Source organism: Barbus barbus, assembly GCF_936440315.1.
Source record: "Barbus barbus genome assembly, chromosome: 2".
Lineage (NCBI taxonomy): Eukaryota > Metazoa > Chordata > Actinopteri > Cypriniformes > Cyprinidae > Barbus > Barbus barbus.
The window spans coordinates 13881660-13896556 of NC_136730.1; the positions used below are offsets into that span (position 1 = coordinate 13881660).

Genomic DNA, 14897 nt, shown 5'->3' on the forward strand with positions numbered 1-14897 from the left:
TCTTAACTTATAAAGATGTATGTTGAAATAATCATCGTATTGATCTGGTAGTCATGATAAATGACAATCATTGGAGGAGTGGAGAAAGTTCTAGACTTACCTACAGTTATTGCCGAGATTCATCTTGTACAGTAGTTTGTTTTCATCTTTCTTCTAATCAAAGCATACATGGTTAGTTGTGGACCACAGAGCACTGTGGGTACTTGTTATTCCCACGCACATAACATGCCATCAGTCTACACCTACTATAACGTACAGCCTAACCGATGGGGTGAAAACTGCAATTACCGAAGCTTGTTAGACATTGTTCGGTTCAAGCGCAAAGTGACTGGCTGTATGAAGTGACAATTACCCACTTGTCCATCACGATAATAATGACATTACATCACATTACCTTTGACAGGTGTCTTGTGTTATTAATACCAGCTAATTTAATGACGAGTAACCTCAGATTTGGTGAATTATTGCTCTTGGTAGGGTATTGCAGCAGGTTCGCGGAGACCCGGATTGTAGCATATCATTTTAACTTGTGAACTCAATTACCCTCTATTACCACAGGGAGAAGGGCACCATTGGATATTTCCGTAACTGATCATTTGTGCTTCCTCCAATATTATGATGGAGATATTCTCACTATGACAGCTGAGTCAATTCAACAGTGCTGTCATTCATTCTTTAGACATGGTACTGTAAGAATTGATCACAACCTTCAATTCTGTGACTTTGATTCCTGTTATTATTTTATCTAAGTAACTCTGTGTTATTCTGTCAGAGTTCTTTTATAGTGCCTTTTATCTATGAGTTAATATTTTTTGGTGTTCATTGCTCTATTGTGTCTCTCTCATTGTGTTTTACAGATACAGTTTCCATGAATAAGAACCAGAGCTAGAAACTTGCAACAGGAAATGCTATGGATATCCTCAGCGCTGTAGATTTCTCCTTCACATAGCATTTTGAGTGGATCACTTCAACGTTTTTGAACTTCCAAACTCTTCCTCCCATAAGTGTCTGTCAGCGGCCATGAGTGGAAGGAGCTCAGATTGATACAGGGTGACAGGAAAAGATATCAGATGATGGGGGCACCAGGCGGGCCAGTTCTGGGCGGGTTTGGCTCTACGACATCCTCCCTAGACCTCGTTGGCTGGATGGTCTGGCCTGGGAATACCACCGTGAGCCTGAACCAGAGCCTCTTCGCGACTGACTACAGCTTCAATCTCTCCTCCTCATCTTCATCCTCTCCTCATGGGGTCGAAAAGGAGTCGATGAAGGAGAAGAACTGGCCAGCACTGCTGATTCTTGTGATTATCTTTCTGACGATAGGAGGAAATATTTTGGTTATTTTGGCCGTGTCGCTGGAGAAGAAGCTGCAAAATGCAACAAACTTCTTCCTGCGATCACTTGCAGTGGCAGACATGCTGGTCGGCATCTTGGTCATGCCTATCTCGCTCATTAACATCCTGTATGGTGAGTTTAAATTTTGATGCCATAGACCCCAAATATAACCTTCCTTAAATATAAAAATATATATTTTCATAAAGACCCATTTATAGTGTGGAAAATAATAATAGTTGTGAATATATCCAAAACATTTTGAAATATTTAAATGTTTTATTTTTCTATGTTTAATATCATTAATTTCCAATATTATATTATTTTTATTTATTTATTAAATTTTTTGCACTATTTTACTTTGGAACACTCCACTTTTTTTGCAAATCATTTTACAACTCCCCTAGAGTTAAACAGATGAGTTTTACAGTTTTTGAATCCATTCAGCCGATCTCCGGGTCTGGCGGTAGCACGTTTAGCTTAGCTTAGCATAGATCATTGAATCAGATTAGACCATTAGCATTTGGTCATCTTTAAATAGGAAAAATATCAAAACTCTTTAGTCATTTTTGAGCAAGATGCTAATGGTATACATTTTATAGTATAAAAATGCAAATGGGATGCAAACTTTAAAATAATGCATATAGCATCACGAGAAGCCACACTTCCCGTAATATAACTTCAGTGGCATTTCCCTTTAAGACCCAGGGGCTTTTTCACTGGTGCGAGGCAGTCCTTCGCCTCCAAATAACATGGCTCATTATACAAATGAGACCATAGAATATACCCTGGTTAAATAACACATTTAATTGGGCTCTTTCCACCAAAACTCAAGAGATGATAACTTCCATTTTTTTAAAAAAAGTTAGGGTTTAGGTTGATTTATTTGGGAGACTGTACATGAGTATAATTATGTATGGTACAGAGCACTGACAAAGTTAGAAAGGAAAGAGCCAGAGGTGGCAAGATTTAATAGCTTTATAACACTGTATAGCGTGAAATCTCCCTTCATGGAGCGAGAGAAAGAGAGAGGCAGGCGGTGGGGGGGCTCATTGAGCGAGACAGAAGCTTGTTTGGCATTTCTTTGCTCAGAAGCCCACAGAAATATCGCCTGTGGCAGAATTCAGATCGTTTTCCAGTCCAGCTGCCTCTGCACAACTGAGCTGTCTGCTTTAGAGTATTTCTGGCTCTTGCTATCCATACAGGGGGCCACACTGCCCATCTCTCCTCAGCCATGGGGGAGCTCTTTCAGAATGCATCGCCTCGCCAATCTCTGGACATGAGTGGGTTAGCTGAACTCTCTCAAACTCCCTTCATATTGATTATGGAAGATATCCTGCCTTTAAATGATCTTAGTTGCTTGTCAGCTGTAAGTGCACATGATGAGCTTGCATTTGTCAGTTTGAGAGGAAAGGACGTTATTGATCACAAAGAGATATTGATCAGTACATCAGCCTGCAGACCCTCAGAGCAAATAGAGCATCGGAAAAGAGGCATTTTAGTGGCGAGAGAGAACAAAAATGGTCATGGATGCATGCATGTAGATTGATTTATTTATATTTTGCATTATGTTGTACCTTTTATTTGATTATTCTTTGTAGTTTTTATATTTCTATAGTTTATAGTCTTTATAGTTTTGACGTTTTAGTTTTTAGTTTTTGGGTTTGTTATTTTAGTATTTCACCCTATAACATGGAATTTAAAAAAATTAATTAAAAAAGGTAATTGGTTCTTTTACTCAATACTATTTCCTAACAATTCTGAATTTGTATCTTACAATTCAGATGTATTTATTCACAGTATAAGCTGATGTTAACTCACAATTTGCAGGGTATAAAACTCACAAAAAAATGTCTGAAATGTGAGATGAGAAGTCACAATTACCTGTTTTATTTTTTATTTCCTGACAAAACAGAAAAACTGAATTGCGGTGTCATCTAAGAATTAAGAGAAAAAAGTTGAGATGTAAACTTAGAATTGAAATGTAAACTCAGATGTAAATTTGTGTCTTGCAATTCAGACTTTTTTCTCATATTTACAAGAAACTATATTACTCAATGATATTACGCAGCACCTGAAAGTAGTCCCCAACTAGGTAACTAGTTCTGATATAGCTGGGGACTACTTTCAGGCGCTGTGCAATATCATTGCGCCTGCTGCACCCATGGTACGGCAGCAAATGTCCTTGATTATTACGCCAGAATGAGAGTATAGTTCCTAGACATATCGTCCTAGAAAATCGCAACTTTTCATTTTCCATCAGTCTTAGTTCACGATGTAACTACAGAAGAGTCAAGTTTTAAATAGGAAAATTATCGAAACTCTTTAGTCATTTTTGAGCGAGATGCTAATGGTCTAATCTGATTCAACGATCTATGCTAAACTAAGCTAAAAGTGCTACCTCCAGACCCGGAGATCAGCTGAATGGATTAAAAAAGGGTAAAACTCAACTGTTTAACTCTTGGGGAGTTGTAAAATGAGCCTATTTTCAAAAAAGAAATAGAATTTAATTTAAATTTGTTCCTTTAAATTCTGTGGTGGAAACAGGCTTCCACATAAACTAAATGAAGCTGAAAAATTACTAGCTAAAATAAGTTTTTTTTAACTATTACTAATGTTTTAATTTATTTATAATATTTTAAAGTTTACAATTTTTTTAATTCAGTTCATATTTACTTTTATTTCAAGTAATAAAATATTTTATGGTTTTAGTTTAAAAGTGGAAAAGTTTTTTTCTAAAAACTGACCTGACTATTATGCATGCCAGGTCAGTAGTTGGTGATATCACTTTGTAAAGAAACATGCATTGTGTATCCTGTGCACACACATTCTTCTACAGAGGGATGGATATAAACTCAAGATGGCAAAAGCATGCATGCACATGACAATACTGTTTTCACAGGTTCTTATTTTTGTAGTTTACACTGTCAGGGATCTGCAAGAAATGGGACCCAGATGCAAATGAGCGGACAATGGTAGTTTATTGACGAGACGTTGACTAGAAACAGCAGGGGGAGTGAGAAGTGAATCAGTCCAAACGGAGGGGCAGGGCAGACAACACAATACAGGCAGGAGGGATGACCACTGAGCCGGTCCAAGGTGGCAGCGGACTCAAGCACAGGGCAGCAGCTCCAGAGGAAGGCAGGAAGACAGGGACCCCGTAGCTTGAAGTGAATCTCAGAAGTCGCACCAGTCTAGCCGCCAGGTAGTGACTCACAGAACCAGAGACCTGACTCGTGAGAGTGGAGAGCTGCTTCCAGGTGGTAGGGGTCAGAGGCCAGGGAATCTGGGTAAAGGACAGGACAGGGCAAAACACAATAACAAACAAGACAGACAAAAGAAAATCTAATCAAGAGAAAACACTAGAAGAATACACAGTCAAAAAACAAGAACTAGACAGAACTAGAGAAAACAAAGGAAGCGAGGATATAAAATAACAAGACAAGAGATCAAAAATCACTCGAGCTAGATCAAAGGATATCTTTAGGACCAAGAAACTGGTAGACACCAAAACAAACCAGCAAGGACACAAGGGAAAGGAACGCAATATAAAGCAGCAGAGCACACGAGGATCAGGTGAACACAATCAAGCAAACGAGAACTAGACAAGGAATAAACAAGGGGGCGTGACCATGGGAAACGGGGAGGTTGGACAAGAGGAGCACTTGGCAAAGACAAACAGAGACAGAGCCATGTGCTCAGACACAAAACAAACAAAGAAACATTGAACAGGGACAAGACAGACAAGACTGTCAGGGTAGGATCCTGACATACACAAAGATGATAACATTGGTATCATTAAAAAAAACTTGCATTTTGAAACCTATTTTAAAATTTTCTAGTCTGCCAAAATGCTGTTGTTACATTTGACAGGCCAGAAAATGTTTCCTTTTAGTTGAAAACTGTATAAACACTCCCTTAGTTAAAGACAATAATCTTACTCTGGCATGCACATAAACACAGTCAACACTGAAGTGTGTTTATAAAAACTCAAGCATGCATTCAAATACATGCAACCTCTCATATACAGAACTGAGACAAAATAATACCAACCGTTGGTGTCGTACCCATACGTTTCTTGAGTTTTGGGTGTCACCCACTACCCTCCCCCCACACGCACACACATAAGCACACAGATTGAACAGATAAAGATGGAGTGGAGGGATACAGCGGCATGTTGTCATAAACAGTGAGCCTGTGATGGCCATTACCAGCAAGCTGTCAGAGCAAAATATCATCAACTGTTCGAATGTGTGAACGTGTGCTCTCCACACCCACATACGAATGCTTTCACGCTCATAAATTCAGACATGCCTACACACACACACACACACACACACTCAGACACAGAGACATAAAAATTGTTTTCCACTGCATTGGATGCGACAATGATGGATTTCACACTCCTCATTTCATTTACGGTGTCTAATAGCGTGTGTGATTGTGTGTGTTTGGTGGGGGAGTGTACCATGTATGTGTGATTGAGCTGGCATGTGACTTTCATAAGATATAGAAGTCTGACCTTGATTCAGTTGTTTAATATGTGTTAAGTTCCAGTGCATCATCTCAAAAACGGTGAAAAAGAGGGTAAGATATGGGTTTTATAATGGAGTGATGTGGCTTGCTCACATGTATTAATGTCTGGAGGAAGCATAGAAACCATATCGCTGAGGATCAGCCAAAGACGAACAAGGAAAGTGCGAGACAGTGCAGTAGGAATGAAATCAGAGAGAGGCATTAGAGTGATTACCTCTGGGAACATACAGTGGCAGGATATGTTTAAGATGAGCTATATACTGATACTCAGCAGCTCAGATGGTGCTGAACTGATAGACATCTCACAAACCAATTCTGTGTTGCGTCAAAAGAGCGGTTCTAGGCCTCTTAAGCTTAAGTTTCTATTTTTGCTACTACGCTGCTACTCTATTTTCCCCTAGTCCGTTTTCTAATTTCACTTGTTATTTATTATATGTATTCATTATTTTTTTATTTTTATCTTTGCTTTTTATCCATGAATTCATACATTTATCCCCAATTTTATTTATTTTTTATAACTGTTATTTCATATATATGCTTCATCAAATATAGCTGCTCATTGTTATTGCTTTGGATGTTACAATATGGCATATTAGACACCTACATTTTTGCATTTGACAGACACGTTTATCCATAGCAACTTAAAGTGCGTTCAAGCTACATATTTTTGCGCGCATGCATGTTCAATTGAAATCAAACTATTAATCTTGGTGTTGCTAGCCCCATAGTCTAGCGGCTGAGGTACAGGAGCAATATTACTTATTACACTTATTTGAGAATCCACATTTATCATTGAGTGAAAGTGTGTGTGTAAAAGCCAAGAGGTTAGTTGTTCATCATGGATGTCTGAAAATTGCTGAAAGAGCCTAAGGAGTTCATTGCCTTTCAGTTATATCAGTGATGTACAGAAAGCAACAGAGGATTTTTCATGTCTCTATAGTGTTCCAACACTCCATTACTGTCTGCACTGAGAGAGAACTTAATCAACTATACAAGTAAATCAGGGCTGAGTTATCAGTTGTTCCAATTAATCAAAGCAAGATGCAAAGGGCCGTAGGCAGCTGGACCAATCAAGGGATGAAAGACAAGTGTGTGTGTTTTCTATAATCAACATGCAGATGAAGTTGCATGTTGACATGTGAGGAAATGTTGCCCCCCATGCCATGTTAATTATGTTTCAACCCCACAGTTCTTGGTCCGCCTCATAAAACCACACCAATGCCAAGGTCATGGGTCTAAATAAGTTATTAAAGAGGACTTTTTTAAGTGTACACTTATAATGGTTCCAAAAGGAGGTTTTCGCAGCAATGCCATAGAAACACATTTACGGGTTCCCCAAAGAACCTTTAAGTAACCAGTTTTTAAAATAATAATTTTTCTTAGTGAAAAATATTTCAATAATCTAAAAAAACCTTTTGCTCTACAAAGAACCCTTTGAAAGGAAAGATTTTAAAGATTCCATGGATTTTAAAGGTGATTTATGGAACCCTCAATGCCAATGAAGAACCTTTCTTTTAGCATAGGGTGACAGCATGAGACTTAATATAGCTAATATATATATATATATATATATATATATATATATATATATAAACAGTATTTATAATTTAATTTATTATTTATTTATTTTCAATTTTAATTTATTATTTTTTTATTCATTCAAATAAATAATTCAAATCATTTTTATTTATTTTTTTAATTGATTACCATTTGTATCCATAGTTTTACTACAAATTCCATTGTTAAGCTTTGGTTTGTGTATCAAAACCATGGCTAATTTGTGGTTACCATGGTACAATACATGGTACAATAGTAGCCATGGTTTTTGAATTTATACATTATAACATAATTGTTACTTTTCGGTTGTGTTGTTGTCTGCCCTAGCTCCCTCTAAACACATTATAAAATGATGTGAATATTTGTCTGCTGAATTACTACTGTAACTTTACAATAGATAATAATGATGTCCTTTATCATACAGTGTTTTGAGTGATGAGTAATGGGCTGCTACTGTTAACAGCTGCTAGGAGTTTAAGTCTTAACTATTTAAACAAAGACAAAACTTATTTACAGATGATACTGACCTGCACTTGATGTCTTGAACAGGTCAGTAGTTTGCCTCTCTGGTCCACCTAGGCACTTCCACTCCATTCTCGAGTCTCTCGCATTGATTGCATCATTTGGTGTGCACAAGCTGAAGCATAGCGTTGCGAGTCACGACTAACCGATTCACGATTTATTAGAGATTTATTATTGGATGTCAAATTAATTACAATTAAGTAATAATTACAATTAAGTAATAATAAAGGAAAAGGGGAAAAAAACAGGGCAGCCAGGCCACCGGGAATTCTCCTGGTTCACTCATACCAGGTGCTATGACTACTTTTAGTTACTCCACAACACTGGCTGTCTTTCATTCTGCCTGCAGGAATTAAACCTTCATTTGAGGCGTTGAATCTGACCTAATTCCTTCACTTCCTGCTCTCTCACCCCTTATTTAACCCTGTAATCTCTAACCTCGCAGATCTCCTGCTGTCATTTTTTCTCATTTAGGAAAGGTGTAATTGCATGTGCCGTGGGCTAGTTCCATGGACAGCAGAACATGAATGGGACCACCACAGAGATATGGACAAATAAACGAGGAGAGGAACACCCCTCGCTCACCATCTGTGTCAGAACACTTGCTGGTCCCATACTGGCAGAGAACTCTGTTATCATTCATTTCGCTAACTTGGCAACTTGACATTGCCCTCATCTCCAGTCCAGGTGTTCTGAGCTCCACAATGCTGTCTGGATTTGGACCAGTCTCATTCAGCCCATGATTGGAATGCCTGCACTTGCCCTGGGCTTCAATAAAACGTTAAATTGACAGTGACTCACACCTCTTGTGGCGCTAATGTCATCCGAACCATCAGACATGCCCCTCAAGACCTGTAGACCTTTCTGTAAAAGTATCTGACCCTGCATTAGAGCGTGTCCTCTCTGAGGGACGTTTTCATTTTGCCACTTCTGTCACTTAAAAACCTATCAATTGAAGCTTGAAATCTTGTGTTACAGGTATTATTACTTGTTCCCAACTCTTGTTTAGTTTAAGGTTTGTGGAATATGAATATTGGCCTTCAGAAACTCTTATATCTTTTTTAGAGCTAAAGCAAACATCACTATTACTGTATGGCATGATAAGTTGCGCAGACATGAATGCCACCTCAAAATATAAGGTTTGGGATCTTTTATGGGATCTTTTCATGTGGGCCAGTTAGTATTCATCTAATTTAGTATCCATACAATCTAATCCACCACTTCGAAACACTCTAGAAAATACCCTGGCAACAACAATCTTGCACTCTTAAAAATAATCATTCTTTATTGGCATCTATGGTTCCATAAAGAACCTTTAACATCCATGGAACCTTTCCACTGAGCCAAAGGTTTGTTATAATGGAGAAAGTTTCTTCAGATTATTACATTGTTTTTTTAAGAACTGATGACTGGTTTGAAGGTTTTTTGGGGAACCCAATATGGTTCTTCCATGTTGTGGCAACCCACCACATCCTAACATCTTGGTGGAGACCATCCTAACATCTTTTGCACACCAAACCACTCGGAAAAAAACAGGTGTTAGTATGCATTAAAGACACCTTTTATTAAAACATTGCTTTAGACAAATATTGTGGTGAACTGGTGTTATACATCATACATTTTGCTATTTCAAGGATTTTAGCATGACTGGAGCACTGCATTGACAAATCAGAAGCCAAGACCAGAACTATCTGTTTTATAATTCTGGTATTATCTCTAAGACCCAGTGTGACTTTGTATCTCTCGTTGTCATCCATGAGCCTACATAACTCTAAATTACTTACTTTTTACATAACCTGACTGTTTCTTAATGTTGGTTATTTTAAGCCTGCTGACATAACAGCCTTTTTTAGCTCTTGGTCTGAAGACAGTCGTCTGGACTTTTATAATGTGATCTGAAAGACCACTTTGCCTTCTGTTTCTCTTATATATGCTTTCTTTCTCTTTCTTACTTTTTCAGCATCAGTCTTCATGTGTATGACCATCTCATAAAGGGTGTTTACAAAGCAATCTCTCTCTGTCTTCCAGATTATGCCTGGCCATTGCCTAGTGCTCTTTGTCCTATTTGGATATATCTGGATGTGCTTTTCTCCACTGCTTCCATCATGCACCTGTGTGCCATTTCCCTCGACCGCTACGTGGCCATACGCAATCCAATCGAGCACAGTCGGTTCAACTCCCGCACCAAGGCCATGCTGAAGATCGCTGCAGTTTGGACTATTTCAATAGGTCAGAGAAACATTGATATGATGAAATTGAATAAAATGCATTATTTCTTACAACAACATGTTAAAAAAATGTCTTGAACTGTGTATCAAACCCAAATAACCAGTAGAGGACAGTGGAGGTCTTTAGATTGAACAGTTGTACAATTTGTACTTACTAAAGTCAATGTTAGTCCACTGCAATCCTGTTGAATCTATCACTGGAATGTGTTTGTATCTCATAGGACCCCTCAGAATGGCAGATTGTATTGTGAGGTTTTCTCAAGGCTCCAGCTGGGTCTAAGAGGCCCCTCAGATCAGCAACAATGAAAATGATTTGAAGTGACATCGTATAAACTAGTGCCAGTATTAGTGATTGTGGTGATTTTCTCCATCACCCAGAGCGGCGCCTCGAAATTCAGAGAAGCTTGGATTAATTGAATGTTTGTGATTGGTCTGGTAATCAGATACTTCTAGTGAAGCTCACCACCTACTGTTCAATAAAGTAAACCACATTCTGTCATTGTGTAAGGAATGCTAAAGGATTGGCATTCTACTGCATTAGCGCAATCTAGAGTCCGACTTGTGACATATAATGTAGAGTGACCGTGGCTGATCTGTTACTACAACAGAGTGTTAAAAACTTAAAGGATTAGTTCACTTTTAAAAAAACTTTTGCTGATAATTTACTCACCCCCATGTCATCCAAGATGTCCATGTCTTTCTTTCTTCAGTCGAAAAGAAATTAAGGTTTTTGATGAAAACATTTCTCCATGTAATGGACTTCATTGGGACCCAAACGGTTCAAGGTCCAAATGACCGTTTCAGTGCAGCTTCAAAGGGCTTTAAACGATACCAGACGATGAATAAGGGTCTTATCTAGCGAAACGATCTGTCATTTCAAAAATAAATAAAAAAGTTTAAGTTTTATAAGCACAAATGCTCGCCTTGCTCTGTTCTGTGATGCGCGTGAACTAATCCTTTAAGTATAGTTGTGGTTAAGTATAGAAAGACCCTCTAGCTTTCACTCTCCATCTCTGCCTCTCACTAAACTTTCTAGAAAAGATAAACTCTTCTCACCCTGCTTTTTACTAATGCAAGCCTACACACTCTCTCGGACATGGTGTCTCACTTACTCTCACCCACACAGGCTTTCCTTTCCTTTTTATTGTTGAATGTGCTTTTATTTTTCTATTTTCAGTGTTCATTTACATTTTAGTAACTTTATGTGCTTTTGTCTTTTTTTTCATAATAATGGAACAACACTATTCTATCTATCCCCCAATTATGTCTCCTGGTCATCGCTTTTCTCCACAGAGGCTTCATGTCTCATTTGCTAATATTAGTTATACTTAGTAACGTCAGTGCAGATGACAAAGGGTTCACACATCTAATCTTTCTCCCATTTGAACGTGAGCCCAATGATTATTTGATTCTTATCTGGATCCAAAACAGCATTAAGTCTCTATCTGCCTTGACACTCTCATTCATCTGCTCTAATTAAATAAAAGATCCTCTCTCTCAACCATCAGGAATACTGATCTAGCTGGGTAAGAGAGAAGATTTGTCTTGAGGATAGATCTCTGAGCACGATTCGCTGAAGCCGTTGGTCTTTTGTCTCCGGCATCTTGTGTTCCAGTTGTCTTTCTCATTTGCTAGTCTGACTGTTTCTTTGATGTTTGTTTGTTTGTTTATATATATATATATATATATATATATATATATATATATATATATATATATATATATTTGTTTGATATTCTCTTACTTCTTTCTGCCACAGGTATCTCAATGCCTATCCCAGTGATCGGACTCCATAACAGAGAAAAGGTCTTGAAAAACGGCAACTGTGCTCTGAATGAGGAACACTTCATACTGGTTGGCTCTTTTGTTGCCTTCTTCATTCCTCTGGTTATCATGGTGGTCACGTATTGTCTGACCGTCCAAGCGCTTCAGCGTCAGGCCACAGTCTTCCTCTATGAGGGCAAAGCCTCTTCTCAACAGCCTTTGCAACCTCCAGCTCCACCTACTTCCCAGTTGGCCCCGCCACCGGTATCCCGTCGCAGCAGTCTGAACAGTCTACGGATCAGCAACAGCGATGGAAACATGCTCGGACTGACCGTGCCCCCAGACACCATCTCAATAATCCCAAGTTCAGAAGCCCCATCTCAAATGAATTCGCCCGCTGGACGGGACCCAGCCGGAACCCATGGGCGGCGAGGCATGATGCAGGCCATCAAGAACGAGCGGCGAGCATCTAAAGTGTTGGGTGTAGTGTTCTTCCTCTTCCTCGTCATGTGGTGTCCCTTTTTCATCACTAACGTTCTGTATGTCATCTGCCATAAAGCCTGTAACGAGCCTGTGCTAACAGAACTGCTCAATGTTTTCGTTTGGGTGGGCTACATCTCATCAGGGGTCAATCCTTTAGTGTACACCTTGTTTAACAAGACCTACCGAAGGGCATTTTCAAGTTACATGCACTGCCAGTATAGACAGGTGTGTCTTAAACCCATCGCTATAAACGCTCCTTGTGCGTCCCAGGCGGTAGTCACACCCATCCTGATCTACGAAAAAGTTTCCATTGACCGGAACAGTAACTGCCGCAATGGGGACGGCAATGGAATCCGAAATCTGGAGCCCCACGACACTGACCCCGGACTGGAGCTGAAACCAGGAATATCAGAGCTGTCAATGAGCAGCGGTCACAGCCACACAGAACACACCAGCAGTGTCTGAAAACTAGCTTTTAGTGTGATGTGGAAAACAGGGCCGAGCTACACGTGATGTTTAGGAGCTGTCGGCTGTCCACGCAACCTCAGCTGTAACACAGCATAGAATGTATGCTGAGTTAGCTACAGAAACAATAATCTGACCGAGGTCAGAAAAGGGAGAGGGAATGTAATGTGTGTGAGTGTGTGTGTTTGTGTTAACAGGTTCAGATTTTGAATGCCATTAAGTCCTGCATGAGCACCCAGTCTCTTACTAAAGCAGCACACGAGACTGCAGTTCACGCAAATATTCGACAGATAGAGTCATAGCATCCTCTTGTGGTCAGTTAAATAATTACAAAACAATGTGAAGCCAAAAAATAGTTACTGTCATCCAAGCTAGTTGCATTACAGTATGGATGAAGCTATGCTGTCTAAATACACTTGCAAGTCAGATCATTGTTTGTGTAACTTGTAAACATCTCCAATATGATATGAAGAATCCTTTGAGTTGCAGTAATCCAGAAACATTGTTAGAGGTTGTATCTTATTTGCTGGAGGAAATTACTGCAGAACAACAGTTTTGGAGTGAAGGTCATATTTAACATAAAACTTTTGCTAAGACATAGCAAACGTGGTCTGAGTTTTGGACTAGTCCAAACTGCTTCTAAAGATTTTTTTTTCAACAGGTATTGAAGGAATTAACCTCTAGCTCTGGGGAACATGCTCTCCTGTGAATGTAAGGTTGGGAATCAGGTGATCATGACAGAGTGAGAGAAGAAGCAAAATTGCACAACAGACAAGAGTACTAAAACCATTTACTTTATATGGACAGACTGTCCATGGCAACAAATGTTGGTCTGTAAGACCAAAAATGTTCATTTGAGGATGTCTAGGAACCTATGATGTATAAAGCTGTAAATTCTTGCTGTTTTCTGTGTAGACTCTAGAATTTTTCCTGTATGACCCTCCCTTGTTCAAACTCCCATTTTTATACTATAGCCTGTGAATGTTTTACCAAATCCCTTTTTTGTTAAAAAAACAAACAAACCGTCATCCTCACAATGGTATCATTTTGTGAAGCTGCTATTTATTTAATAAAAGACGTTTATCATTCTGCAGTACGCCTCACTGTGTTTGTAAAGTTTTACAAAGTGAAGCGCATCCTGAAGAGTTTAGGTACATCTACCTGCAATGCTATCCAATTGCTTCCAGGACCATGGACAGCGCAAAATTTGTCAGTGTGGGGGAAATCTTGACATTGTATTTTTTTACTTTTCTTCATTAAAACATTTTTTCAGACAAAACAATTTCTTAATGCCAGCTGTTTAAACACAATCATTTAAAACGGTTCTGTGGAAATTACATCTATTTTGCCATCTGTTCAGGTATTTTACCTCAGACTTGAAATAAATTAACTATTTTAATTAACTATTAAACTATTTTAAGTACTATGAGATAGCATGAAATGAATATGCCAGCTAATAATATCATTTTAATATATCATCCATTAAAAACCCCAAAAAAGTAGCCCTACTAATAATTAATTAAAATAAAAAAAGGTGCTGTAAACTGCAGATAATAAAACAGACCACATGATGACTTAAAGTTAATTTTAAAAACTTTACTTGGAGCAGATGTGTTCATTTATGAATTTATATATAAATATTAAGTGTAACATGTTTACTTGTAAAAACATTTAACATTTTTTAATAGAAAATGTATAGGCCTATGTATTGTCATGTAGAATAAAAATATATGTATGTATATGGTGAGGTTCCTTTAACTAAGTAATATATTTTTACTCAAGAATTTTACATTTAAAATTTTACATTTTTAAAAAGTACATAGCAGTGCATTTTTTTATGTGTTTTGTGTAGATCTACCACCATCAACGATGCTGCCATCTACTGATGAAATACAAATGTACAGAATAGGAAGCAAATCATGCATAATATGAGCTCTAATTTTCAAAACTTTAATTTTGACGATCTATTCCTAGCATCTGCGCAGTAGGGAAATTTCTGTTTAGAAAAGCTCA

The 14897-nt window shown here is 38.3% G+C and overlaps 1 protein-coding gene across 1 annotated transcript; it reads left to right on the plus strand.

Annotated features, from left to right (window-relative positions):
* Positions 1 to 857: 857 nt before the first annotated feature.
* htr2cl1 (5-hydroxytryptamine (serotonin) receptor 2C, G protein-coupled-like 1) lies at positions 858 to 13976 on the plus strand. The gene is made up of 3 exons (XM_079430701.1): positions 858 to 1464; positions 9973 to 10173; positions 11932 to 13976. The coding sequence occupies exons 1-3, from the start codon at positions 1071 to 1073 to the stop codon at positions 12882 to 12884; spliced, it is 1548 nt and encodes a 515-aa protein (XP_079286827.1). The 5' UTR covers positions 858 to 1070; the 3' UTR covers positions 12885 to 13976.
* The last annotated feature ends 921 nt before the right edge of the window (positions 13977 to 14897 follow it).